We start from the raw sequence: 26,771 nt of genomic DNA, 5'->3' as shown, positions 1-26,771 counted from the left end.
AGAGGTAATCGGACGAATAAATTATTGCGAAGGGCGCGAGGGCGAACGTTCACGTTTATCGCACTGAGAAGCTCGGGGCAGTCAATTTGATATTTGGGTTTTGACATAGCTTTTTCGGCATTTGTTGTTTCTGCGATATGTCCTTTGAATCTGATTTCTAAATTCCTCTTTGTTTGTTCTATATATATATATATATATATATATATATATATATATATATATATATATATATATATATATATATATATATATATATATATATATATATATATATATATATATATATATATATATATATATATATATATATATATATATATATATATATATATATATATATATATATATATATATATATATATATATATATATATATATATATATATATATATATATATATATATATATATATATATATATATATATATATATATATATATATATATATATATATATATATATATATATATATATTCACATTGTTGGCAAGTTATTTTATAGATTCTTGATTTGTTTAATTCTTCTATCAAGTCTTTCGTGGACCAAGGGTTTAAGTTGGTTATTGCTGCTGCTGAAGATGAGGTCTATACCAAATTTCCTCATTTTCTGGCGAAGTGTTCTTGTTATGGCCCCGTCAATTCTCTTTTATGGGACTCAGTGTAGTCAGTGATTTTCTACGTTGGATTCTGGCCTTCTTTTCGATGATCCTTTGGATGCAGTTCTCAGTTTCGAAGATATATCCTAACTCAGTTTCGAAGATATATCCTAACTCTTTCGCCTTTCCTTGATCAATAAGCGGGAAAAGTTCCATTTTGTGGATCATGTGATGAAACTGTGAAAAGACTGAAGAAGTTGGCAAGACGTCGACGAAATACATATATGTTCAATTTAATAAACACCTGGTGGAATTAAAAGGAAAAGCATCTCTTCTTTTGTTTTTATTTTTTCATATCGTTGTGCCAAATGAGGTAGAGTTGATAGAATCTGCCAATGCAAAGAATTTAGAATTGTTCGAATACGTAGAATATTCGATAAATATATGAAGTAATAAATAAAAGAGAAAGACCCCAAAGAGAATAGTGCCATTCTAAATTTTCTCCAAAATTACTCCTTTTTCTCCATTCCACACTGTTTATTACACATTTAGGCGTGAAGGGAACAAAACCTATAACTAAATCAATCTGGCGCTAGCTTGGTCCTGTTACTACGTCACGTTGCATCAAAAACCGACACGAGCTTAATGACAGGATGTCACTTGATGTGTTCCCGAGTAAATACATGAAGCGATATTCTGTTTAAACTAATGAGAACGAGTGAAGTCGAAACTTGGTTTGGCTTAGCAAACCAATGCAATTAGGCACTATGCTATATTTCTCCCTAAGGAAAAAAGTTTTGGGAGAAACCTGGCACCATCCAAGAATTCCATTGTAATATAGTCCATTTCTTTTAGTGTATGTAATACAATCTGGTGTAATAAACAACGTATACTATACTACCTATGATCGCAAAACAGCCCTATAAAGATAGGAAATCCCATAGAAAATGGGACAAATATGGAATCATTGGCAGTGGCGCCATGTAAATATAAAAATGGATAAAGTTTGCAGTGTACAAAACGGTTTCAATCAAACGCTCTCTCTAGTAAAAATATAGCAAATTGCAGCGCGTCGGTTTGCTAGCCATTATTTATTCAAAACAATAACTTTTGTGCTCACAGGATCGGGCGGATCAAAAAAAAAATCGAAGGGGGCCCGAAATTATGATTTTGAAATGTTATTTGTACAATTCGTAATATGTAGAAACCTCATTTAATTAAAATCTGTTTTGGTAATAAAATCTGACTGGGTATGATTTTGAGCTTAGAACCAATTTAAAAATACAAACTAATTTAAAATGTTCTCAACAAGTTAAAACGTTTTGGGAGTCCAGACCTCCATGACCTACCCCCTGGATCCGCCACTGCAGCATATTGGATGTACATGGCCAGTTATTTTCTTGCGAATACAAGTTGTTGAATTCACACGATTTAACTTTTATCTGTGTGGCCATGTCGGCTGCATCATAGTGATGAGATGAAGACTTTGATTTAGTCAAAACTGTTATCCAAGGTTCATTTTGTTGTTTTTTGCCTTTCTCATATAGAAAGGTTATGCAATCACTCTAAAAATCATTAACCTAATCCCGGCCCGAAGGGCCGAGTCTCATATGCCATTCGGCTCAGTTCGTCGAGATCGGAAAATGTCTGTGTGTGTATGTATGTGTGCATGTGTGTATGTCTATATGTGGAAAAAATGTCACCTCTGTTTCTCAGAGATGGCCGGACCGATTTGCACAAACTTTGTATCAAATGAAAGGTATAATCTTCCAATCGGCTGCTATTGAATTTGTTATTGATTGGACTTCCGGTTCCGGAGTTACGGGTTGAAGAGTGCGACCACACAGCAAATTCGCATATAAATTCAAATGAAAAATTTTCAAAGGGGGAAGTAAAAGAAAATTTCAAAATCAAATTTGCATTTTTGATGCCAAATGACTTTGAAATGCATAAAACGTTGAGATTTGATGAAATCTCGAATAAAATTCCCTGATCTCAAATCCATTAAAATCAGAGTTAAAAATATTCGAATTCATTGAAGGAAAATCCATCATGTTCCCCCGCATTAGTTTTCAATATTCAGGGACGCTACCGGAAAACGTCAAAACAAACCAACTGCGTTTCATTCAATGCAGATTTTCATTCATCTCGGACAACAACGACTGAAACGCAAGTATAAGTAGTATACTGTGGCAAAATATATGTGATAATTGTTGTTTTATATGGTTTTCCAATATTTGAAAGCATCTACCTAGATATTTAGTTATATTAATATTAGGTTCACTCTCAGCTGTTAGATAAGAGTTTCGATTATTTTCAACTTCAAATAATAAATCAATTCTCTTCTTATTATCAATAATGAATGTTTTTATTAAAGCTATGCATTTCATATAGGCGTTAACATGTATCCTCAACTGGCAGCACTGTCCGACCAACGAAGCAGTCATCACATTTTTTGCAATTATTTTTTTCACGTTGAAGTCTAGAGAAAATATACTTTTCCATGTATTCCACTTCATGAAAATATATGTGTCCACTATGCGTTATACTTTATTAGGAAAAATAAAGGAAAACAGCGATTATTACATTCTGTATGTTTCAATTTTCGTTGTTAAGTTGCTCATCACCACATTGACCCAAAACTATGAATATGGCTCAGCACAATCATTTCAGTTGCACTCGCTTCGCCAAGAAAGCAATGTTTGATTGATTGCATGATTGGGATCCTTCTTTCAAACATGAGCTGTTTTTAAATAGAAAAGATATCAAAGAGTTATTTTAGCCAGTTAAAAATCGCCAAGTTTGCAGTCAACTACTGATTCGAAACGTTAATTAATGGTTTACTAAAGTTATACAAATTTCGATCAATATACATGAAGCGGTTTCAATCCAACAATGTCTCCAGTAAAAATACAACAAAGTGCAACGCGTCGGTTTACTAGAAAAACCCATGTTTCGATTTGTCCATTGTTTATTCAGAAAAAAGAAATTTTCTGCTCACGTGATATTGAATGTACATAACCAGTTGTTTGCTTGCGAATACAAGTTTCTCTGTGTGGTCATGTCAGTTGTTTCATAGTGATGAAACGAAGACTTTCACATAGTCAAAACGATTATCCATGGTTTATTTTGCTGTTTTTTTAATTGGCTGGATACATCTAGATAAATATTCTAAAATTTGGATAAGATAAGTAATAATCTGTATGTCTGGACGAAAATGAAATGAGGAGAAATCTAGGTAAATCTCAAATATTGACATCTCCGCATGTCCTGATCTCAAATCCATTCAAATCAGAGTTTGACATATTCGAATTCATTAAACGAAAATCCATAATATTCACCCGCATTCGTCTTCAATATTTAGTGACGCTACCAAAAACGACAAACAAACCAACTGCGCTTTCGTTTATTTTGTTCATTTTCGTTGCCATTAATTTTTTTCACGTTGAAGTCTAGAGAAAAATATCCATTTCCCGGACAACTTAGCACAACCGAAGACTTGTGGAAAATCCACACACAAAATCAAAATTTATCTTCTACCATCCATCTACAACACACTCATAATGTTTATGGGAAAACATTATGTAACTAATATTTTTGCACTATGCGTTATACTTTATTAGGAAAAATTTAAGGAAAACAGGGAATATTACATTCTGTATGTTTCAATTTTCATTGTTAAGTAGTTCATCACCACATTGACACGAATCTATAAATATGGTTGAGCACATTTCATTTCAGTTGCACTCGCTTCCGTTCGTTCGGTACCGCCAAGAAAGCAATGTTTGATTGATTGCATGATTAGGATCGTTTTATTCGTTTGAAAATGTCGCTTTTATTGAACCGGAAAAACCTATGTGTTTAATAATTACATTCCCATGATACCCTATGAATTACGTACTTTAGCGTGCAGTTAACCAATTGGTTGCTTCCCGTTTCGAACTAGATTCGACATATTCAATGTGAAAAGTCATCCTCATGATAATTTTAAAATATAATTCAAGGCACATACATATTCTTATAGCATGCCTACATGGAATTGCCCTTGATTAAAAAAATCAATGCTATCCTCAATTCAAACAGGCACTACCAAGTACCAAGTTACGTAAGCCATAGTCAAAGCCGCTATCCCTGAACTACAAATCCTCACTATTTATCATAGTTCGTTTGCACATCCTTTTCGAACCCCATTTTTCCCAAATAGAATGGAAATCATAGGTATTTTTGTGGTAAATATTCATAACACCAAACCACTGCCTCTACTCAGCTGGCCGTTTTACGTTGCTCGTTCGACTTGTTACACGAAACCCATTCAGTCAATCTAGAGTAAGTGAACCAGTTTTTGCAATAAGTAGAACAACTAGCAGTTATGGATAAATTCATTGTTTTAATAGTACCTGTCAACATTCATCACAAAGTTTAATTCCACATGATCGTAGGATCTCTGATTTGAAATTTTTTGTATAACCATAATTTGTACTATTACCAAAACTTGTTCACCACCCCTACGCACGAAACTGACTGCTGCAGCCACAAACAGCACACTTTACTAACCCGAACTGAGATTCTCCACTTCTACCGGAATACACTAGCCTCTAAGAAATGATTGAATACCTTATCAAACCGGTCGATGGATGAGTTCTGTTTCGGTTCTGCTCGACATCACGGTACGATAGTTGGGTGGAAAACCCAGTTTCCCCGTTTATTATTGATGCAAAGCTCCACCAGGCATCCGACTAGTTCTGTAGCTGCACTGCACTGGAAAAGCGTAATACTGGGATCTGGGATAAGTATCGTCGTTTATGACGACCGTTTGTTTGTTACCTGATTCGTAGGTACCATGTAACGAGGCAAAATCCTGTGAGACTGCAAAGCTGCAGATACAAATAGCTTCGCAAGCAAGGGGGAAAAGGCAAGATGTAAATAAAAGACGATGTTACCCAATTTGTTCATCGATTTTCTGAAGTGGCGTTCCGATCCGCATCAACAACGCTCTCCGGAGGATTTGAATCGTTCGGTGGAAACGCAGAGGCGGTACAGCACCGGGTGGTTCTGATTTCAAGGACCAAAAGGATTTCTGTTTTTAGTATGCTTTGCCCGTACCGTAAAGGCGTAAAGATGGCTCAGAGCCAAAATGCGAAATAGTGTTTGTTGTTTGACCGATGGAGAAGAGGAAATGGGAAGTTCGTGCGCTGCCGACAACAGATTGGATTTGTGGAACATTGTGTATGCAAATAGGTTGGGTTTAAAGTGTACAGGAACGGCGAAATGAAACCGTTGGTTGTTTTTTTTTCTTCTCTCGGTCCAGTGCCATTCAACGACTAGAGCGTGATTGCCGGGTTCATTTATCCCTTGATTCATGGTGCTTTTCATTGTTTTCTCAGGGTAGAGAGGTCGTTATGACCATAAAGCTGTATGTGGGTGCACGAGAGGAATTTATGGAAAGGAACGCATTTAGGTTGTTTTCCCTAAAAGCTATAATTTGTGCTTCTAGAAAATAATATATAGTCAACTCAAAAAAGTATTCTTGGTTTCCAATTACATAATAAAAACGCCAAAGTTGAATGCAATATTGAAGCAACACTGTGCTGTGGCACATAAATTCTCTTTCTATTAATTATTAACTTAATTAAAACCGAAACATAAACACAATAATTTTCAAGTTTTCCACTAATAAAATACACAGTTAGGACAGCCCGGAAACTTCTCCCACAAATAGTCAACCAAGCCCAATAAAGTAACTTTTTCTGTTGGCATAGGCTCAAACTTTGGTGAAAACAAGCATCTCAAGCGCGAAAATTTCTCGCCCAAACTGAGGAAATGTAATTTGTTTATTCAGTATCGCTTCCATTTCGTTCACTCGCTAAGTGGTGGGAGTGAGAAAATTGCCTTCAAAAGGAGCCACGGCACAAACCTTTTTTGAGATACGACGTTTAATCGATAAGTTGGCAGTTAATTATGATTTTACGAAAAACAATTGATTTAGTCGTTCGCGATGCCCAAAGTTCAATCATAAATCCATGCTGATCTGTTCCTCCGTCGCATGCCTCTAGTGGTGATAGTGTGACAGAAGCTGGAACTGTACAATCCGGATTAGTTCGATTCCAAGTTAGCTCCAGTACTGAATACACCAGAATCAACCGCATATTATGTACTCAATAACTACGAGGCGAACATTAGCGTGAAAAAGCGCCAACGAATTTACAAAAAAACAAGTACCAGAGACCGACAGCTATGGAAGACGGCATCGAAACTTTACCAAAGAAAGTTTTTTTATTGTCATAAATGACCAAACAAAAACTTGCTGCTCAGCTTTAGAGGGATTAATCACCCAACTAATACTTTTTAAATGCAAAAAAATATAAATAAACTTTGTTGAAGACACTATAGCTAAAAATTTTTTTTCGTGGTTCAAAGAATTTCTTTCACCTTTATGCCACTTTGGAAACACTGTGCACTGGTGGATCCTCCTGTGAATTGAAAATGTCCAAAACTATCGATTTTCAACCGCTAACAACCTGCCCTTCAATATAAAAAATTCGCGAAAAGTTGAAAAAATTTCTATTTTGACGCACCGACGGTACATTGAAAATGCCCTAAACTATTGATTTTCACTTACCAATAACTTCTTCAATATAATAAACTTTCCCCAAAAGTTGAAAAAATCCATTTTGACATCGTCGAACCCCCTGTGTATTGAAAATGTCCAAAACTATTGTTTTTCAACTGCCAACAACATGTCCTCCAATAGTTATTTATTTCAAAACAGTTGAAAGTTAACTGCATCAACTTCAACTCCAATAAACGGGAAAGTAACGCAAAATGTATCGCGATAACTACCGATGAATTATCGACGATGACGATGAATCCGACGATACATTATCGTTAACGGAGTTTCCGATGACGTTGACGGGTGGTTAACGTTATCGACGATGACGATTAATTATCGATTAACAACCCTGGTCACGATCCAATATCCGTGCTCGTGAAACGGTTCACAAATTCTTCAAATATTATTCATGTATTCGTGAACTGGTTCATGATTCCTAATATATTAGTGACGCTCCAATATCCGTGCTCGTGAATTAGTTCACGAAATCATGAAATATTATTCATGTATTCGTGAGCTGGTTCATGATTCATAGTACTTGGTTTACGATCTATCTAGTATCTATTTGCGTGCTTGTGATATTTAGAAGATATCTCAAATCACTTACAATTTCATGCAACATGGTACTAAAATTTTTACGTGAACTCTTTCACAAAATTTGAAGTATTATTCGTGGAATCATTTTTTTTCATGGACTTTTTTATGAAATACCCAGCTGCTAGCGATCAGTAAAAGGTACGAGCAGTAGATATAAAAAAAAACTATTAGAACCTCGAACATCGTTATTCATTTGATAAGGTTCATTGTGATGTCCAGATAGAAAACGAAACTGCACTGAGTGCCCCAAATAGTGTGCATGATATAGTTCACAAAACCAGATATTGCGAATGAGTCAAAGATCCGAATATCCAGTTCATATTGTCACGTTATTACAAGTTTTAGTAAAATCGTGACAAAGATCCTGAAATCATGATCATGAATCACTCTACTCATGACTAAAATATCACGATAACGTGAATGGAAATTACGAACATCGCGACTAAGATCTTGAAATCATGAACTTTAATCCCGCTAACGTCATGAGAATTCACCAGAATAGCGAATAAGCTCTTGAAATCATGAACAACGTTTGACTGTCGGCTGTGTGTTCCCAAATCATGAACAAGAATCACAATAAAAACTAAACATATCCAGGGAACAACAACGGTAACCCAACCAAACATTCTAATGTAACGCCATGTATATATTCGGGCGAACTGGTTTGTAGAAAACACAAATAGTTTCATGAATACGAGGTTTATTATTCATAAGTTCAGGAACTTGGTCACGGTTTTCGTAAATTGTTTAGTTCACGAAATCGTGACCTTTTGTTCACGAATTTATGAACTGATTTTTTTCCGTGTGACCGTTCAGGGTTGTGTTGAGTCATGCAGATGTCGACGGTTGAAATAGAAAGGTGCGCGCAGTTTACAGGGCTGTGACACACACATAACAGATATGTTTAAAAAGGAAGATGCGTCGCATTTAGGACCAACGATTTCGATCATGAGATTCTTTTCATCGATCCGTTCCAGGTTTTCGTGTAGTTTTCGGGAGGTTCCGTGTGTATGAAAACGGTCGTTGGAACGCCGCCAACCTCGCAGGTGGGAGGTTACCCATTGCTGCGGGCTGCAGTCTTGATTGTCGAATCTTGCAGCGCTGACAGTCTCTGCGATCACGGTCGAACTCTGAACGAAGGCGAGAGATGTTGAATTTAAATCTAACCTGGTTCAATACTGTATGATGAATCTGATAACTCTACGAAGCATGGTTATCCGTTGACACCAGATTGGTAACAGGATTCTACGTCCTCGCATCTGTAGGACACCGTGGTTATGGATGGCTGGACTCAGCTCGTACAACGGACTGGTTTTTGGCAAAATACGTTCCCACGGATTAGCATTTGAATCCTTGTTAGGGATTAACCACAATTCGTCAGGATACGCTTGCTGTTGAACTATCCGGTAAATGGTGCTTTCGGCCAGTTTTAACTCTTCCTGCGTTAGTGGCCCCAGTGGTGGTCCCTTCGGCAAACTTACGAAGATTCATGATGAAACGATGGACATATGCCATCGATCTCAGCAGACGTTTCCATTTCGAGAAGAGCTAGTGGTTCGATGACTGTATGATGTAGGACACTGGGACGAATTTCGTCGACCTTGATCTCGATTATCACCAGTACATTTGCTCTTCGATTCCCAAAGAACGTCCTGTCCGCGAAACCAGCGACCACTAGACCGAAAGTCTGGCAGCCTTTGCCACTTTGTGCCTTCGTCCGCTACGTTTACTTTAGTTGGTGGCCATCTTCACTCATCAACTTGCGTTGAATCCAGAAGCTCCCTGATCCTAAAAGCAACGAATTGGCTATAGCACCGATGATATGAAAAAAATTGAATACCGCGGAACCAAGTTAGAAAAATTCGTAATTCTTCAACGAACTCCTACGTTAAATCTTAATCAAATCTGTTGGAGCATGTTTTAGCACAAACCATTCCAAGTTTGTATGGAGTTTACTATGAGAAAATAATATATTTTCATTAAATTCATAAATATGCCACCTGGTGCCGCTGAATAATATATTGTATGCTACATTCTATAGATACAGTCAAGTATAACAACTTCTTCTAAAGACAGTTCATAGCTATGACAACCGGTTCATGAGTTATTGCAAAATAAAACTTTTGTTACTCTGAAAGTTATGAAAATAGTGCTATCTCTGGCTACCCGGCGATCTGAACCTTCAATCAAGTGAACCTTGACGTATTTGTTGTGATCACCAGTTTTACCGTTGGTGCAAAGCGGAAATATAGTCCAGATGCTATCGTCCGAAACATGTGATCTAAAGGACTTGGGATCGAATTGTGTAATAGAATTATTTTTATATATTTTTTTTTGTACAATAATATACACTGAGCAAATTAAAATTAAAACGAGCCAGAAGCGGGCAAGATTTCCGTTATTTTGAAGCTCAACCGATGTTCACCACATCCCTGTGGAGCTGGAACTGCTATAGCCGTAAACTTAAGGTTAATTGAGTAAGCCGGGCAATATCTGCCACTATACGCCAGCAAGAGTGTCTCCGGCCATGAAGCACGATTTGATTTTAACCAAAACTTAACGAATCATCCTGGGATTAAGATTGGAGTAGCTTCGTGAATATAACATTAGAACATAAATTTACTAAAATAAAACAACACTCAGAAATAACGGTTACGATCTCCCTTATTACTTCATTTGAAACTAACAATTCTACATAATAACGTTCCCGCTTTACAGGCAGCAAAAAAAAATTAAATATTAAAATTAAGAACCGAACTCATGTCCTTCAGACAGGCCCGTAGCCAGGATTTTGTTTCGGGAGGGGCTTGAAAATTATTGCATAAATGTATAAATTCTGATGACTTGAGATAGTTACAGTAAACTGAATGTAATTATGAAATGTTCTTAGTGAAAACAATTCCATAACTAAGACAATAGACACTAAAAAACCCTAAAAATATGTTGTCTGTTACAAGAAAAGCTATAGTGCATCGACGAATTAAATTTGATAATTATTAGTTTATAAGTTAGAAATTTCTCTCAAGATTCTTCAAGAGATCAAAGTATTTAGGGCTGATTGAAAATGCTATGCATTCTAGACTACTCGTTTACAAGGTGTAGAAGACGCTAAATTGGAATGAGTACAAAAATATCCAAAAACCCGCCTAACGAAACTTTACACGCATTTGCTAAACAGGAGAACGAAACCAACGTCAAGGTTGTCTCCATGGAAATGTATCAGTGTAAAATCCAAGTTTATCGTTGCCAAGAATGTCCGAACAAAGTGAACTTCAACTCCTATTTTAATGATCATTACTATTACTAGTTCTGTGACTTTATCCGAAATATGCGTTAACTCAACTTTATGAAATTTTCTGTTTAAATGATACTGATCATGTCGTAATTATAACAATCCTGAGAAAAACACATGTTTTTTTCATTTGACTCTCGTGGGGGAATGGGTTAAACACTATCTTCGACAATATTATCAGGTAACTGAGAATAACTATCTATTTATTTATTTAAGTAGATTCTTTTTAGATACTTTTATATCATTGGACTTACGAATTAAAAATATCGTAGACTGATTTTCCTAGATCCCCGAAACTATAGTAAAAGTCAAAATGTAAAGTAAGTGCAAAAAACTACTGATTCCACTACAATGCAAGAATAAGATCATTAGCTCATTGACGTTCAGAATTTTGCAAAACCGTTGGAACTTGAGAAGATTGCATAGATTAAGTAAATATTATATTTGAACATTTGAAGGTATTATTTCGGATTTCATGGGTTTTTGGACAATGTAAAATATATATTTCAATGATTTAATCTACTAATGAAAACTACCCAGAATTTAATCTACTGAGCGAAACTGCTCAGAACTTGTTCACGAATCGAAAGAAAATTACTTAGCACTGATTAGTGAATGCTTCTAATTTACGTACAATTAGGTAAATACACTTAAGTTTTTTTACGCGGTTTTTTTGCGCGGTTTTTTTTTACGCGGATTTTGAAATTTACGCGGTTTTCATTTACGCGGATTTTGAAATTTACGCGGTTTTCATTTACGCGGATTTTGAAATTTACGCGGTTTTCATTTACGCGGCCTGTATCCCCCGCGTAAAAAAACCTGAGTGTATATCATTGACACCACCAAAATAACTAGAAACTATAAACACAGCTGAGCTTAATAATTTCAGAATCACTTGCTTCCGACACATGGAAGAGAACACATCGCACTTACATCTAATTTGCAAAAGAAGCTTTCTTTTAGAGTTGTATGTTTTCAAATCACAGCAAATTATCCGTTTCCTGTGAAACTTTTGCAAAACTTTATGTCAATTCGTCAATTTTGCCTTTATGTTTGCGAATATCTGATTTCTTCCTTGCTTCTCGCTCCCAATAATTACCCGTCCAGGAGAAAATAGCTGACTAATAACCCGAGCATACTATTTTCTGGTATCATACCAAAACCTGGTATTAGTTGATTATTAATACCTCATTCAGGTAATAGGTAGGTATTGAAGAAACATTTTTCAATACCTGCTTAATACCTCAATGAGGTATAATACTTTATTTTCGTATTTTCATGTACTCCAGTAATTTTTACAAATACCAAATCAATACCTTATTGAATACCTCCATACAGTGAATTTTGTTATTGGAAAGTTGAAAAGGTTTTGTTTTAATTCAGGTATTATAATAACTCGTTTCATTATCAACTAATTATTCGTAGTACATGTCTCAGTTATTATTTCAGGTATTTTACCTCTTATGCAAGGCTTCTTAATGCCTTATTGAGATGTTCAAATATTGGGTACAATATACCTAAATTTGCTATTCTGAAGTTATTTTATTCTGCTCGGGTATCCTTCGAAATGGATTCCATTTCTCCCAAATGTGACATTAATCTGCGAGTAAGCGGTATCCGATCTTGTAGCGGAACATTGATGTTCTCATCGTCCATATATAGGAGGATCTTAATTATAGCATTGTCACACTCAACCATGTGTTTTAAGTTGTTCGAAATGAATGGCTTCGTCTGGGCTAATTTGTTGAGCGCTAAATGCCTGACATGGTAGAACTCGCTTCCGAAAGTCCAACCTCCATTTACACCTTCAGGAAATGTTCCACATTATGAATACTCGGTCCTAAGCGAATCATCAATAATTTTATAATCACCGTATTTGGCTGGAGCACCACTTCTTGCTTCTCGACAGATTACTACAGCAACAATTATAGTAACAGTTTCTTTTATTCTTTAGGCAAGACACACAATATAAAAGTTACTATTTTTATCGTTCGCGTCGCACTGGCTCGAGCAAAAGCATAAAGTGACTGAATTTCGTGACCATTGCCTTTGGTGGTTAGAAATAGCCTTCTTCAACTTTTTCTCAAAGATTTGTTCAAACCAAATGAGCAACAAATTTTGTTAAACATCGCCGGTTTTTGAAATTCATTTTTGAAAAATTTCGGGAGGGGCTTTAGCCCCCTAGCCCCCCCTCTGGCTACGTGCCTGCCTTCAGACTGTCTGTTTATGACGCTCGCATCTGAACTATAAAACCGCCTAGGTTGATAGCTGCCTAATTCGGTTTATGACTAGCATATCACGGTTAACTTGATTGAAGTATCAGCCAGAGTACCGTAAACCGGGGTGACATTGATCACTTGTCGAAGTAATCATTGCATATTTTTAGACGCAACACATTTTTGTCAAGTTTAATATTTTTAAACCATGTACTGATGTATGGAGAACAAGATTGGATGGTTTTACCTAAAATTGTCCGATTACAGCTATTTTTCCAAAAATGATATCAAGTTGAAGTCCGTTTTCGTATTCTGGGGTGACTTTGATAACCTGCATGTTCACCCACATTAAGTTATTGATGTCAATGTTATTCATTCAAATGTTTGTTTAAACTACTTCAGGATAGATACTCATTGTTAAATAGATGTTAATTGGTATTATACAAAGTATTTCAATGTACTGCAAAATTCGAGTAACCAAAATTTATAATCGTATAATTTGTGTTCAATAAAATAAATAAAAGATTCTGAAAACCTTTAAAACTGCTAAAATTGTTTTATTTCAGTGCTTTATCAATGTACAAAATGTTTCATCCATTTTAACACGTTGGAATATTGAACAATAAAAAATTGTTGCGAATTTTAGCTTAAAATAATTTGAAATAATTGCCAACTAGTTTCACAAAAAAAATATTTAAAATAAACCAACTCTTAAAACTAAATTTGGCGCATCCCAATCTAAAAACTCACTTGTAATTTATTACTCTTGCTCAAATCTGAGATTTATTTGTTTTATAAAAAATAGACACTATTACGAAGCTTTGTAAAAATAAGGTAAAGTCAAATTTCGGTGTTTTGTAGTTTTTGTACCCAAAAACCGAACAATATACTCAAAAAGTATAACAAATCAGTATTTTATAAGTTTAGAGTAAAAATCATTTCAAATTAAAATGATTCGGTAGACTATTCTGGTTTAATATGCGATCTACGAAAAAGTTTCGAGTGATCAAAGTCACCCCGGTGATCAAAGTCACCCCGGTTTACGGTATCCAGATAAATTCAATTTTCACCAACGATTTAGACAATTAAGCACAGTATAAAGAATAACTTTTGAACCAGAAGTCACAGCCTATTACACTCTTCGGGGAAGTTGTACACGGTACTCGTATCTACCAAAATTAGCATAGCATATATTTTTAGAATACATAGGAATGTGTCTACGAAACATTAAATAATGTGGATCGTTTATCCATATTAAATCACATACAAACTTTAAACCACTTGTGCTAAAATATAGTGCAACCTATCAAATCAACATTTTGCATGGTTGAATGAGGTCGTATAGCGAGTAGTTTTAAATCGGTTCTACTGAATTCTAAAATTTGTGCCACCCTAATGCTTACTGGACTATATTGCATATGTTCGATTGAAATGAAATATGCCGAATATAATCTTCAAGAAGTTGCATACCAAATAACCCACAGCAATACAATAGCATTATATCAGCTTTTTATTTGCTCTATAATGGCATTAAATGCACTTGTAAAGCTTACATGCTTTAAAGATCCTTGAAGCATGTACGCGTAACATCAGTTTTATATACGCATATAAAGCAAGCGATAATGCTATATGTCAGCTGTGCAGTTATGCATTATTGATGCTAATATAGAGCATTATTGCGTTGTTAATGCTGTAATGGAGTTTCAATGCAACATTAGTGCAAATGTATAGCCAATATAGTGCAATGGCTTAATGCTTATGGTTACTTGCGTAATTAGCTCGTCTTTTTTAAAGCAGCATAGTAATTATTGTAATGAAATAAATGAATAAATGAATGAATATATAAGTATATAAATGTATAAATAAATAAATATGTAAATAAGTAATTGAATAAAAAATAAATTAATTAATCAACACTGCCGCCCAATGTGGCTATGTCGCGCCTCCTTGTCGGACCTAAACTAATTTGTAGCCCTATGATTGAGTAACCGGGCAAACGAGTGAATCTCAGGTTTGCTTGCGAGGGGCCGCCGCTTCCGCTTCCTTTTCAGTATAACTTATTGCGACAGGTGATTCAAACGTGATGTCTTGTACCCCGTAACGGAAATCATCATTGAGAAAGGAATATAATTTGCGGATCAATCATCATATAAAGAACGACTCATGTTATAAAGATGGAAAAACACCAATAAAAATTGAAATTGTTGTATTTTATAATTTAAAAATTTTTATTTTAAAATGGAAGTTAACGGTAGAGTTCATTGTTTGTTTAACATTTTACGTTCAATGGCTTTTAATATTGTATCTTTTCAACCTTTTATCTTTCGACATTTTGTCACTAAACCAGGTTGTGTATTCCATACAAAGGATCGATTTGATTGCATTAATCTCTAAAGCAGGGTTAGCAATTAAAAGTAGAAACAGATACGTCTGAATTGATTGGGTTCAATAGGTATGGAACCGCTATCAATTCACTAGAATTCATTTGCTCCAATGAAAAACTCATTCGTGCAGTCATCAACATCGGAGTATCCTTGACCAGTTTCGTATTCCTCCTGATGTCAAAATCTTAACCTTCAACTTTTCTCTGTGCAGTGATTAATGTTCGGAAACCCTCGCTATTTCCTTCATTACTTTCTGTTACCTACCTCACCATTCAAGCAAATCAGTGCCTACGGCCACTGCTACGGTTCGTAGGATTCAAAAGAAAGCTGACAGAAAAATGATATCGAACCGCTCTCCGAAGAAATCTTATCAGTTGATATTGCGAACCAATTATTCGACTGGCATAAAAATATTTCTTACGGTAAATAAGCATCGGTTCCACGGCAAGTGGCACAGTAAGGGATCGATATTGAAACCGGCACATAAAAACCACCGGCAAACCGTTGAGAGCTGGCTGGCAGGAAAACCGTTTTGCGAAAGGGCGACGGGGTTGAAAATCTATATCGTTTCCTCAAGCAATAAAAATACGAAATAAATAAGATTCGCTTTGCAAGGAATCTGTCTCGTTCACATGTTCCTTCCCCGACTCCTACACATCGATCGTCCGATGTATGAAAGAAATAGAGTCCAAATAGCAGAACCGGTCACAGAAATGAAGCTCCGGTTCCGGCCATAGAAGAATTTGTTCAGTTATTCGACTGATACGAGTGTGTTTTTGTTGGGTGGTTTATATTCGCTTTTTGGTTATGAAGTAAAATTATCTTTTTGCCAGTAAATTAGCTTCAGTCCCAAAGAAAGAAAAAAATTGCCATCGAAAAAGAACCACCCTAATCTAAACGCTCATCGGTTGTGATCCGAAATATGTGTGCTATTTTATTTTGATTCAATATTTACATGTTTTATATCGTTTCCTATCTATTCTCCGAATGTTTGCAGGATACTTCTGGCATATAACGGATTTACATTTCGACTCGTACTACACCACCAAGGGAGATATTTTTCGAAGTAAGTACACAACACTATAGGCTAGCTAGAGTAGAAATAGGAAACTTATTTGCCCGCTAGTTCCGATTGGATATTGAATGGAAAAAAATATTCGCTTACTGATCTGGGTGTAATAAGTCTTACTGGCTCGAATCTCAACGGACAATCCCCGTCCGAATGTGATTGGATTCGGTATTTTGGAGCATGCGGTTGAAAGTTATCCTTCATGATTGTCCGTTGGAAGTGGCGAAACCGAAATAGTTTTTTTCAATCAATGGCATTCTGTTTCGATGTTGGTGATGTTTTATTCCACTGATAACACGAGGATCCAATCGAAAAGTTCACAAACTATTTTGTTCGTAACTTCTAACCTCCCTAGTAAATAGTAAATAGGAGATAGTTAACAACCTCTTTCCACCCAGGTTGCTGGTACAACGAACACCACTCCAGTACGAGTAACATCAAGCGGCCCGGGACATTCGGCGACTACATGTGCGACAGTCCATGGAGTCTACTGGAATCGGCTACCCAAGCGATGAAATCCAAACAGGGCGATAACGTTGAGTTTGTGCTGTGGACCGGGTGAGTATCGGTTATTTACGGTTCGATTATTATTACCATTTCAATATGTCATTCGTCAATGTTTCGAAGTTTTTTTTCCGGGAAATCCCACACATTAAATTTATTTTTTGATATCCCATCGTCAAACTTCCTCTTCAAACCCCGGTATGTCAATCAAACGTTATTGACATTCTCTTAAGTAGCTTTAACGAGTAAATCGAATCATCGTTTCCGGAAAATCGTTCATGCTGTTTCATCTAGCATCCTGCTGCTTTTTATTATCCCTAAATTTCCAACGGGTCCATGTGGATCAGCGGAACAGTTCTGGAATGTCTCCCTACTGATGTCACCTGCTCCGTGCGGAATGTGTTTTATTACGCAACGAATGGGAAAAATACCATTGTGAAGTACGCGTTATGAATAATAATAGCGGTTTTGTGGTTTCGGTCTAGATCGTCTCTGAATAGGTCAATCTACTAGAATTGCATTTGATTTGGTTTATACCCTCTTTTTACTGAACTAAAACGAATCGAATATGTTATGGGATTTATTCACATATCAAATCTAAGCTTTAATAAAAGATACTCTTACGAATTGACGACGTATTCTGATTTTTGTGGTCGGAAATTCAGATTGAAATTAAATTGTCACTTTTCAAGTCACTTGCACGGATTGCCTGCCAAACCATATATTGCTTAACGAACTTCTACGGTTTCATATGCCTGGAAAAGTTTCCGCTTACCACCTTCACACACAAAAATAATGAAATTTAAACGACATGTAAATCAATACGAATGTAAACATACAAAGATTGAATCAAAACTTTGATTGAAAATTACGTTAAAATAAATGCACTCAAATGGAGCATCAAAAAGCATACAATTTTACACTTTCATTCGTGTAGTATTACATGTCATTCATTTTACAGCATTAAGCGTGTAAAAAATACATTGACGTGCATTGGTCTTCCGTTTGAAGAAACTGTAATTTTCAATCCACGTGTGGAATTATAATAAAATTCGTTGAAGAAAGCACGACAAGTCGTGTAGATTTTTGGTGGAACTTAATTTTACATTTATATTCATGCTCCAAATATGTGCATGAAAATAAACTTAAAATTACAAAATATTTTTTTCTGTGTTTAATGATTTTTTTCAACCGGTTTATGAGTGGTTCGTGGTTGCACGATGCGCGAGTAAAACTTTGATGCATTGCTTCACATGCTTAGACGCCAGTTTAATAACTAAAAATCGGATCAGATGCAATATTCTTCAACAATACTAATATGAAATGAGGGGTTTTCCATTTTTTTTAAACCCGTTTAAATGAAATGCCTCAAAAGATTTTTTTTTGTGCGACACAAAGAGGGCTGGTCTTTTCAGTCAATTTCCATACAAAAGATGAAATATTTGAACAACATTTTCTTAAATTTTCATTGCATGTTACTGAAAATTGGGCAAGTGACAGTGAATCTTTAGGAAGCACCATAGGCGGGCCCTTTCCAGCACATTTGCGGGGGCTTACAACTAAGAGAAATAAAATAATGAAACTGAAAGACGGATGAATATTCTAGAGCGAATTAGTTATAAACATAGAACGAAAAACTGGATTAGCTACTATACGAAGCTCGAAGTCGGACGATTAAGTTTGCAACAGATCGCTCTACAGAACGCCTTAAAGTAGTCTGTCTGCCTTCTCTCGCGTGATCGTACATATACATCTTCTTCGGAGTTCACATCTTTATTAGTGGTGCTGGCTGTTGGTTTGGAGATACTGGGTGCGTTTGTTGAGCGAGTATTTGTTACTGACTGATCCGCAGATATTAGTTTTGCAGTCGTTTGTGGTTTAGTGTGTGATGGTTATGCGCTGGTTTTGGTTGTATAGGGTGATTGATTTGAAGCGATACCAATTTCGACCCGAGAGGTTTTAATATTGGTGTCATTTGCCCCTTTTTCGACTAGAAACAATTCTAATTTGATGTACAGGGTTGTGAATCGAACCCAGATGAGCTGCGTAAAAGGCAATTCACGTAAAAGGCACAACTATGCTATGACAACCCAAATATTTTTGTTAAAATCCAACAAAAGCATTAATGCCTCAGAGACTCGAAGAAAAAGTTATTCGTAATATTTAGAGCGTGGCACATGTTTGGCCGAACGTCATTCATTTCCGAACAGTGTGTTTCTAAATGAGAAAAAAATTTAGATTTGACAGTCAAACCCAAAAATTATCGAGTTTACCTCACTAACACGGCAGCTCATCTGGGTTCTCACTTACGATCATTTGAGCCTCCGGTTAGCCACCAGAGCAATAATCAGCAAAAATAAAAGCAAAAATAAAAGCAAAAATAAAAGCTTTAAAATTATTGTGACTTTTTATTTAGAAAATACTTCTGATTCTGTTTTAGAGAGAGACCGCCCAAACAATTCGGTTGCAGGACATGGAAGTCGCAACAAGATTAGGGCATGGTCTCAGAAAACGTATGTGAACCAGGAATAACCAAAAACATTTTTCATTTCAGAAAATACACAAGTATGGAAATTTTGAAAAAAAATATTGTCCGTAAATGGGAGATCACATATTGCCTTTTGTGACTCGTTTTTCGGCGTCTTAGGGTCATTAGAAAAGTAAAAGGTAACCAAAGTGAATGCATTTTGGATCATTGCTACACAATTATTTGTTTTTATTTAATTCTTGGACGCAAAATAGTTATAGCACACTATAGTGAACGGATTTTCCTCAAACACTTCTGCGCAAGATATTATTATAGAATTGGCAAGCAAGAATTTGCTGTGGGTACGTGAACAGAGTTGACTGAGTAAATGTAAATCTTCGAGTCAAGCCGGCGCTAATCTATTCCGACAATGTGTTAGTGTCGGTTTCTGATGAGGCGAAGCCGAAACGCAACATAGTATGAAATAAGGATTTATGCCCTTCTGTACAAAGACTGGTTTCACCCTGGTGAGAAATTTTGGTTTTTACCAAATTTTCCTCCTTAGGGTGAAATATAGCATAATTATTTTCAATGTTAACCGATTCTCCATACTAATTTCCATATATACTTTGAAATTTTTGGAGGGTCCGTAGACGCTACCGAATAATACCAAAATTTGCACAATTACTAAGGGCCATAAAAGGAATCAGTAGAGCCTGGTGGAGCTAATAGTCAAAAATTGAACCAGTCTAGTAATGAGCGCCGTTGTACAATGATCGCAAACGCCAAAAACGTGAACGTAATTCACTGCAGGCCAAACCATCTAATATATTCACAAGGTGTCTTTGGAGGAATTGTTCGTATGAATATGCTCCACAATCTGATAGAAATTACAATTAGGTATGGCTTACTATGATAGAAGAAAAAAATTAACTTTTTTTTACTGATTAGGTGGAAAGTTGGTGTCTTCGACAAAGTTTTAGAAATGCTCATAGTAAAAAAAAATGTTGGAAAACCTAATCTTGTAGGACTAAAGTTTAGCGATTTATAAAGCGGTTTTCTTTGACAACCTCCTTGAAATTTGTTATATAAATATAAAAAAAAATATTAACGATATTCCAGACAAATATGGTTGCTTTAAAACCGAATAATATTGTTGAAGGCTGTATGTAAAAATACTCATCAAAAGTGATTCAATATTTTCACATAAGCTCACTTTTCGATGATTTTGGATTTTGCCACTTAAAAACCAACAATTTTTTTCTAATTATTTCGTAAAATTTACTAAATAATGGTACAACATTCTTTTGCACGCATTAAATTCATTAAAACATGTATATTTGAGTGTATAACAGATTGGGATCCCCAATGATATTAAAATATCCACATTTTTGCTCCTACGTTTATAAAATCGGAAATAATGACGTATAAGTGAAAATAATACTTGTAGTTGAATATCAAGCCAAGAATATCAAAAAATTGAGAAAAAAAATTCTTCTCATTTTTGTACACTTACACTATGTATAGGGTACTAGAGGGCCATGGATCAAACCTTCTTACCATTATTATGCATAGTCTAGACTTTTAAAAAAGATCCTGATAGTGCATTTCGGTTGGTCCCTTTCTTTCTTATCTGAAGTTGAAGTTGGCGTAAAAAATGTAAAAACCTTCAATAACTTTGAAACGAGTAAGTATGTTTACATATTGTCTTCAACAATATTATGTGGTTTTAGAGCCCCAATATTTGTCTAGAACACAGTTTGCACAAAAAGTCACAACGAAAAAGTTATATTAGGAAACCTAAATGTAAGGGAGTTACCATAGAAAACACTTTATAAATTGATTGACCTTTAGTCTTACAAGTTTAAGTTCTTCAGCAGAGTTCTTTACTACGAGCATTTCTAAAATTTTGTCAAAGACACCAACTTTCTACCTAGTCAGTATAAACAGTTAATTTTTTTAGTTCGATCATGGTAAGCCATGTCTAATTTTAACTTTTTGTCAGATTTTGGGGTATATTCATACAAACAATTCCTCCAAAGACAGCCAGTAAATATATTCGAGGATTGGGCAACGCATTGAATAAAATGGTAGGACGATAAATGGTCGGTGTTAAGTCAGACCGGACCAAATGACAAAATATTGATTTCGAGAAAAACGGGTTTAAAGTTTGAATCGCAGCATGTTTAACGTTATATTTGGAAAATATTTTTTGCTATAATTCTTGTTTATGGTTACATATTTCAAATCTGGCAAAAGTCGAATGTAGCTGAAGAAATTCTTTACCCAGTGTTATCATTATCTCATTTTTTGAATGGTTCGCCCTAATCAGATTCTCACAACAAAACCACCATTTGAAATACCGGGAAGTAGCTCCTAGATGTGTCCTCCGTAATGGATTCCATTTCTTCCTAATGTGACATGTACCTTTTAATAGCCACCGTGTATATAAGTGGTGTCAGATCATGTAGCCGATCATTGATTTTCTCATCGTCCATAATGTTTAAAAAACAAATCTGATGCATTACATTTGGTTTGGAAAAGTTATATAATATTTTAGAAAATATGTGTTTAAATCCATCTCGAAGATCTTTCTACAAATTTTTAACGGTTGTATGAGATCGTCGAACTAATTATTTATGAATATTTTCAAATACGATTACTTGCTAAGTACTTTTGCCTGGAAAAACATGTTTTTCGAAAAAAAATCACAATGCATACAAAAAAATTAAATTTTGTTCACCTCTTGCAACAGATATATTTGATCCCTGTGACCTTTCGTTCACTTTTCGCAGGTTTAGGGGAGAGAGGGTAACAATGAAACACATTTTTTCTACAATTCAATTTTGATGATAATACTTGTTATTTGTGTAACCAAAAGTAATACATAATGCCACTCTGCTGTTAACTAATACATATATTTTTTCCAGCTGGTAAAATTCACAGGAAATAACATTTTTTGTATAATAAACAGTCGGTGGTAAAATGTATCAGTGTGCCCCATGGGTAGGAACTATGAAACACGATGTCGTCTATAGTGAAATATTATACTTACAAATTTTATTCTTTTGTTTTGACGAAGAATGATCCTAGCACTTTGAATTTAAGAGGCGAAAATCGTTTGTTTACGAAAGAATCCACTATAACATCGCGTAACATTGAACCACCATATATGCATATCAGCTGCAATCCTGAAATAAGAAACAATTTCTACAAAACTTGCCCAAATTTACTAATTTTGCACTATATGAGTAGTATTTACTGTTGAAAATCGGAACCCATTCACATTTTGAGACAGACCACAAAAACAAAAAATAATCACTGTTCCCCATACGCCTTCGTTCCACAGTTACCCAATGGGTCTATTCATGAAAATTGTGAAATTACACAGAACCATGAGAAGTTACCAAAAAACTTTGTTCGCGGCATATGTTGAGCATAAAATTTGCTATAAATAGCAATAGACTAAACCTTTATTCAATGAATGGTAACTCATAAAGATGGAATAATGTTTTCCATTGCAAATTTACTCTGGCTATCACAAAACAAACAAATATCCATTAAAAGAGATACAGTTATCAGATCTCTTCCAAAATATAGCAACACGTGTAAAGAATTAGAAATCGTGAAATATTAGAGAATGAGATGATTCTGATCATGCATTATGATTTTATTGAGAATGTTTCATAGTTCCTGCTGATCCACTGTTACCCTCTCTCCCCTACTGTACTTTATCATGACCCTACGGATTAATTTAAATATATATGGGGTAAAATCACTTAATATTATTTAGCTAGATAGGATTAAAATAAATTTTAAAACGAACTATTAGATTTAAAAGTCAAATATAAAATTAATAATAATAAAATAAATTAAAAATTAACATGCATAAAATTCAAATATTAAAATTGCTTTAGCTAGCTAGACGGCACAACGATCAAATTGAAAAACTCTACACAAACTAGGATTTATATTCAGCTCATGCAACACTACACGCCACAAACACCCACCAACACCCATACTCCAGAGAACTGAAGGTGATTCGGTAACCACGGCTGATCAATGGGAAATCGGAGGCAAGGTTCCGGGAAACTCGGCAACCGAATCGATCGTCACTTGGACTTGGAACAGCAAACCATTTTATTTATTTATTAACAGATTAAGGCCGAAGTGGCCTGTGTCGTATACAAAAGATTCCTCCATTCCACTCGGTCCATGGCCGCGCGTCGCCAGCCACGCAGTCTGCGAAGGGTCCGCAAATCGTCTTCCACCTGGTCGATCCATCGTGCTCGCTGCGCGCCACGTCTTCTTGTACCGGTCGGATTGCAATTGAGAACCGTTTTCACCGGGCTATTGTCCGACATTCTGGCTACGTGCCCGGCCCACCGTAGTCGTCCGATTTTCGCGGTATGACAGATGGGCGGCTCCCCCAACAGCTCATGGTTCATTCGCCGTCTCCATGTGCCGTCTTCCATCTGCACTCCACCGTAGATGGTACGCAGCACTTTCCGTTCGAAGACACCAAGTGCGCGTTGGTCCTCCACGAGCATGGTCCAGGTCTCGTGCCCGTAGAGAACTACCGGTCTAATCAGCGTCTTGTAGATGGTCAACTTCGTACGACGGCGAACTCTGTTCGACCGAAGTGTCTTGCGGAGGCCAAAGTAAGCACGATTTCCTGCCACGATGCGTCTACGAATCTCTCTGCTGGTATCATTGTCGGCGGTCACCAGTGAGCCCAAGTACACGAACTCTTCAACCACCTCGATTTCGTCGCCACCGATGCAAACTCGAAGCGGGCGGTTCTCATTCTCTTCTCGTGAACCTCTTCCTACCATGTACTTTGACTTCGACGTGTTGATGGCAAGTCCGACGCGCTTGGCTTCTCTTTTCAGTCTGATGTAGGCTTCCTCCATCTTCTCAAAGTTTCGTGCAATAATATCAACGTTATCGGCGAAGCCAAGTAGCTGAACGGACTTTGTGAAAATCGTACCACTCGTGTCGATCCCTGCTCTTCTTATTACACCTTCCAGCGCGATGTTGAATAACAGACACGAGAGACCATCACCTTGCCGTAACCCTCTGCGTGATTCGAAGGGACTCGAGAGCGTCCCTGAGACACGTACTACGCACATCACCCGATCCATCGTCGCCTTCACTAATCGCGTCAGTTTGTCCGGGAATCCGTACTCGTGCATAATCTGCCATAGCTGATCTCGATCGATAGTGTCGTATGCGGCTTTGAAGTCGATGAACAAATGATGTGTGGGCACATTGTACTCGCGGCATTTCTGCAGTACTTGTCGAAGAGCGAACACCTGGTCCGTGGTAGATCGTTCGCTCATGAAACCCGCCTGGTACTGCCCCACGAACTCTCTTGCAATTGGTGATAGTCGACGGCATAGTATTTGGGAGAGTACCTTGTAGGCGGCGTTCAGCAGGGTGATTGCTCGGTAATTACAGCAATCCAGCTTGTCGCCCTTTTTGTAGATAGGACACACGACACCTTCCATCCACTCCTCCGGTAAAATCTCCTCTTCCCAAATCTTGGTAATCACCCAGTGCAGCGCTTTAGCCAGTGGCTCGCCACCGTGTTTTAGTAGCTCGCTTGGTATTTGGTCAACCCCAGCGGCTTTATTATTTTTGAGCCGGCTAATCTCCTCCTGGATTTCTTGGAGATCCGGAGCCGGTAGTGGAATGTCTTCCGCGCGTGCTCCCAGGTGCGTTACCGTGCCATCCTCGTCGTCTGCTGCATCGCCGTTCAGGTGTTCTTCGTAGTGCTGCCGCCACCTCTGGATCACCTCACACTGGTCCGTAAGAAGATTCCCGTTTGTATCTCTGCACATGTCGGCCTGTGGTACGTGGCCCCTGCGCGAGCGGTTCAACTTCTCGTAGAATTTCCGTGTGTCTTTAGCGCGGTACAGCTGCTCCATCGCTTCGCGATCTCGGTCTTCCTGCTGGCGCTTTTTGGTCCGGAAAACCGAGTTCTGCCTGTTCCGTGCCTGTTTATATCGCGCCTCGTTCGCCCTCGTGCGGTGTTGCAGCATTCTCGCCCATGCTGCATTCTTCTCTTCGACTAACTGCTCGCATTCGCCGTCGTACCAGTCGCTTCTTCGGTCCGGGCCAACCGTACCTAGTGCAGTGGCTGCGGTGCTATCTATGGCGGATCGGATATCTCTCCAGCCATCTTCAAGGGCAACTGCGCCTAGCTGCTCTTCCGTTGGTAGTGCCACTTCCAGCTGCTGCGCGTATTCTTGAGCCACTCTGCCATCTTGTAGCCGCTCGATGTTTAGCCGCGGCGTTCGGCTTCGACGAGAGCTATGCACTGTCGAAAGTTTTGAGCGTAAGCATACCGCAACCAGGTGGTGGTCCTAATCTATATTCGCACTGCGATAAGTGCGGACGTTTGTGTTGTCCGAGAAGAATCTACTGTCGATTAGAACGTGGTCAATTTGATTTTTTGTTACTTGGTCCGGTGATCTCCAGGTGACTTTGTGGATATCTTTGCAAGGGAAGAAGGCGCTTCGGATTACCATTCCACGGGAGGCTGCGAAGTTCACACATCGTTGGCCGTTGTCATTTGATACGGGATGCAGGCTGTTAGGCCCGATCACCGGTCTGTACATTGCCTCCCTTCCTACCTGTGCGTTCATGTCGCCGATGACAATTTTCATGTCTCGCAGAGGGCAACCGTCGTATGTCTGCTCCAGCTGCATGTAGAACGCTTCTTTCTCGTCGTCGGGTCTCCCTTCGTGTGGGCAGTGCACGTTGATGATGCTGTAGTTGAAGAAACGGCCTTTGATCCTCAACTTGCACATCCTTGCGTTGATCGGCTGCCACCCGATCACACGTTGGCGCATCTTGCCCAGCACTATGAAGCCGGTTCCCAGCTCGTTGGTTGTACCACAGCTCTGGTAGAAGGTAGCCGCTCGATGCCCGCTTTTCCACACCTTCTCTCCCGTCCAGCAAAGTTCCTGCAGCGCCACGATATCGAAGTTGCGGGGGTGTAGCTCGTCGTAGATTATCCTGTCACATCCTGC

The 26,771-nt window shown here is 37.3% G+C and overlaps 1 protein-coding gene across 2 annotated transcripts in view; it reads left to right on the top strand.

The window, feature by feature from the left end:
* Nucleotides 1-26,771, top strand: part of LOC131691160 (acid sphingomyelinase-like phosphodiesterase 3b) — a 331,188-nt gene that overhangs the window by 135,649 nt on the left and 168,768 nt on the right. For both annotated transcript variants that reach the window (XM_058977361.1, XM_058977360.1), the window contains exons 3-4: nucleotides 16,692-16,760; nucleotides 17,162-17,321. In XM_058977361.1, coding sequence (XP_058833344.1) covers nucleotides 16,692-16,760; nucleotides 17,162-17,321 — 229 coding nt within the window. The remainder of the gene's footprint in view (nucleotides 1-16,691; nucleotides 16,761-17,161; nucleotides 17,322-26,771) is intronic.

This window comes from Topomyia yanbarensis, chromosome 3, assembly GCF_030247195.1.
Source record: "Topomyia yanbarensis strain Yona2022 chromosome 3, ASM3024719v1, whole genome shotgun sequence".
NCBI classification, from domain to species: Eukaryota; Metazoa; Arthropoda; class Insecta; order Diptera; family Culicidae; genus Topomyia; species Topomyia yanbarensis.
The sequence above is the reverse complement of the archived record's forward strand: the minus strand, read 5'-3'. Positions and strand labels throughout refer to the sequence as shown.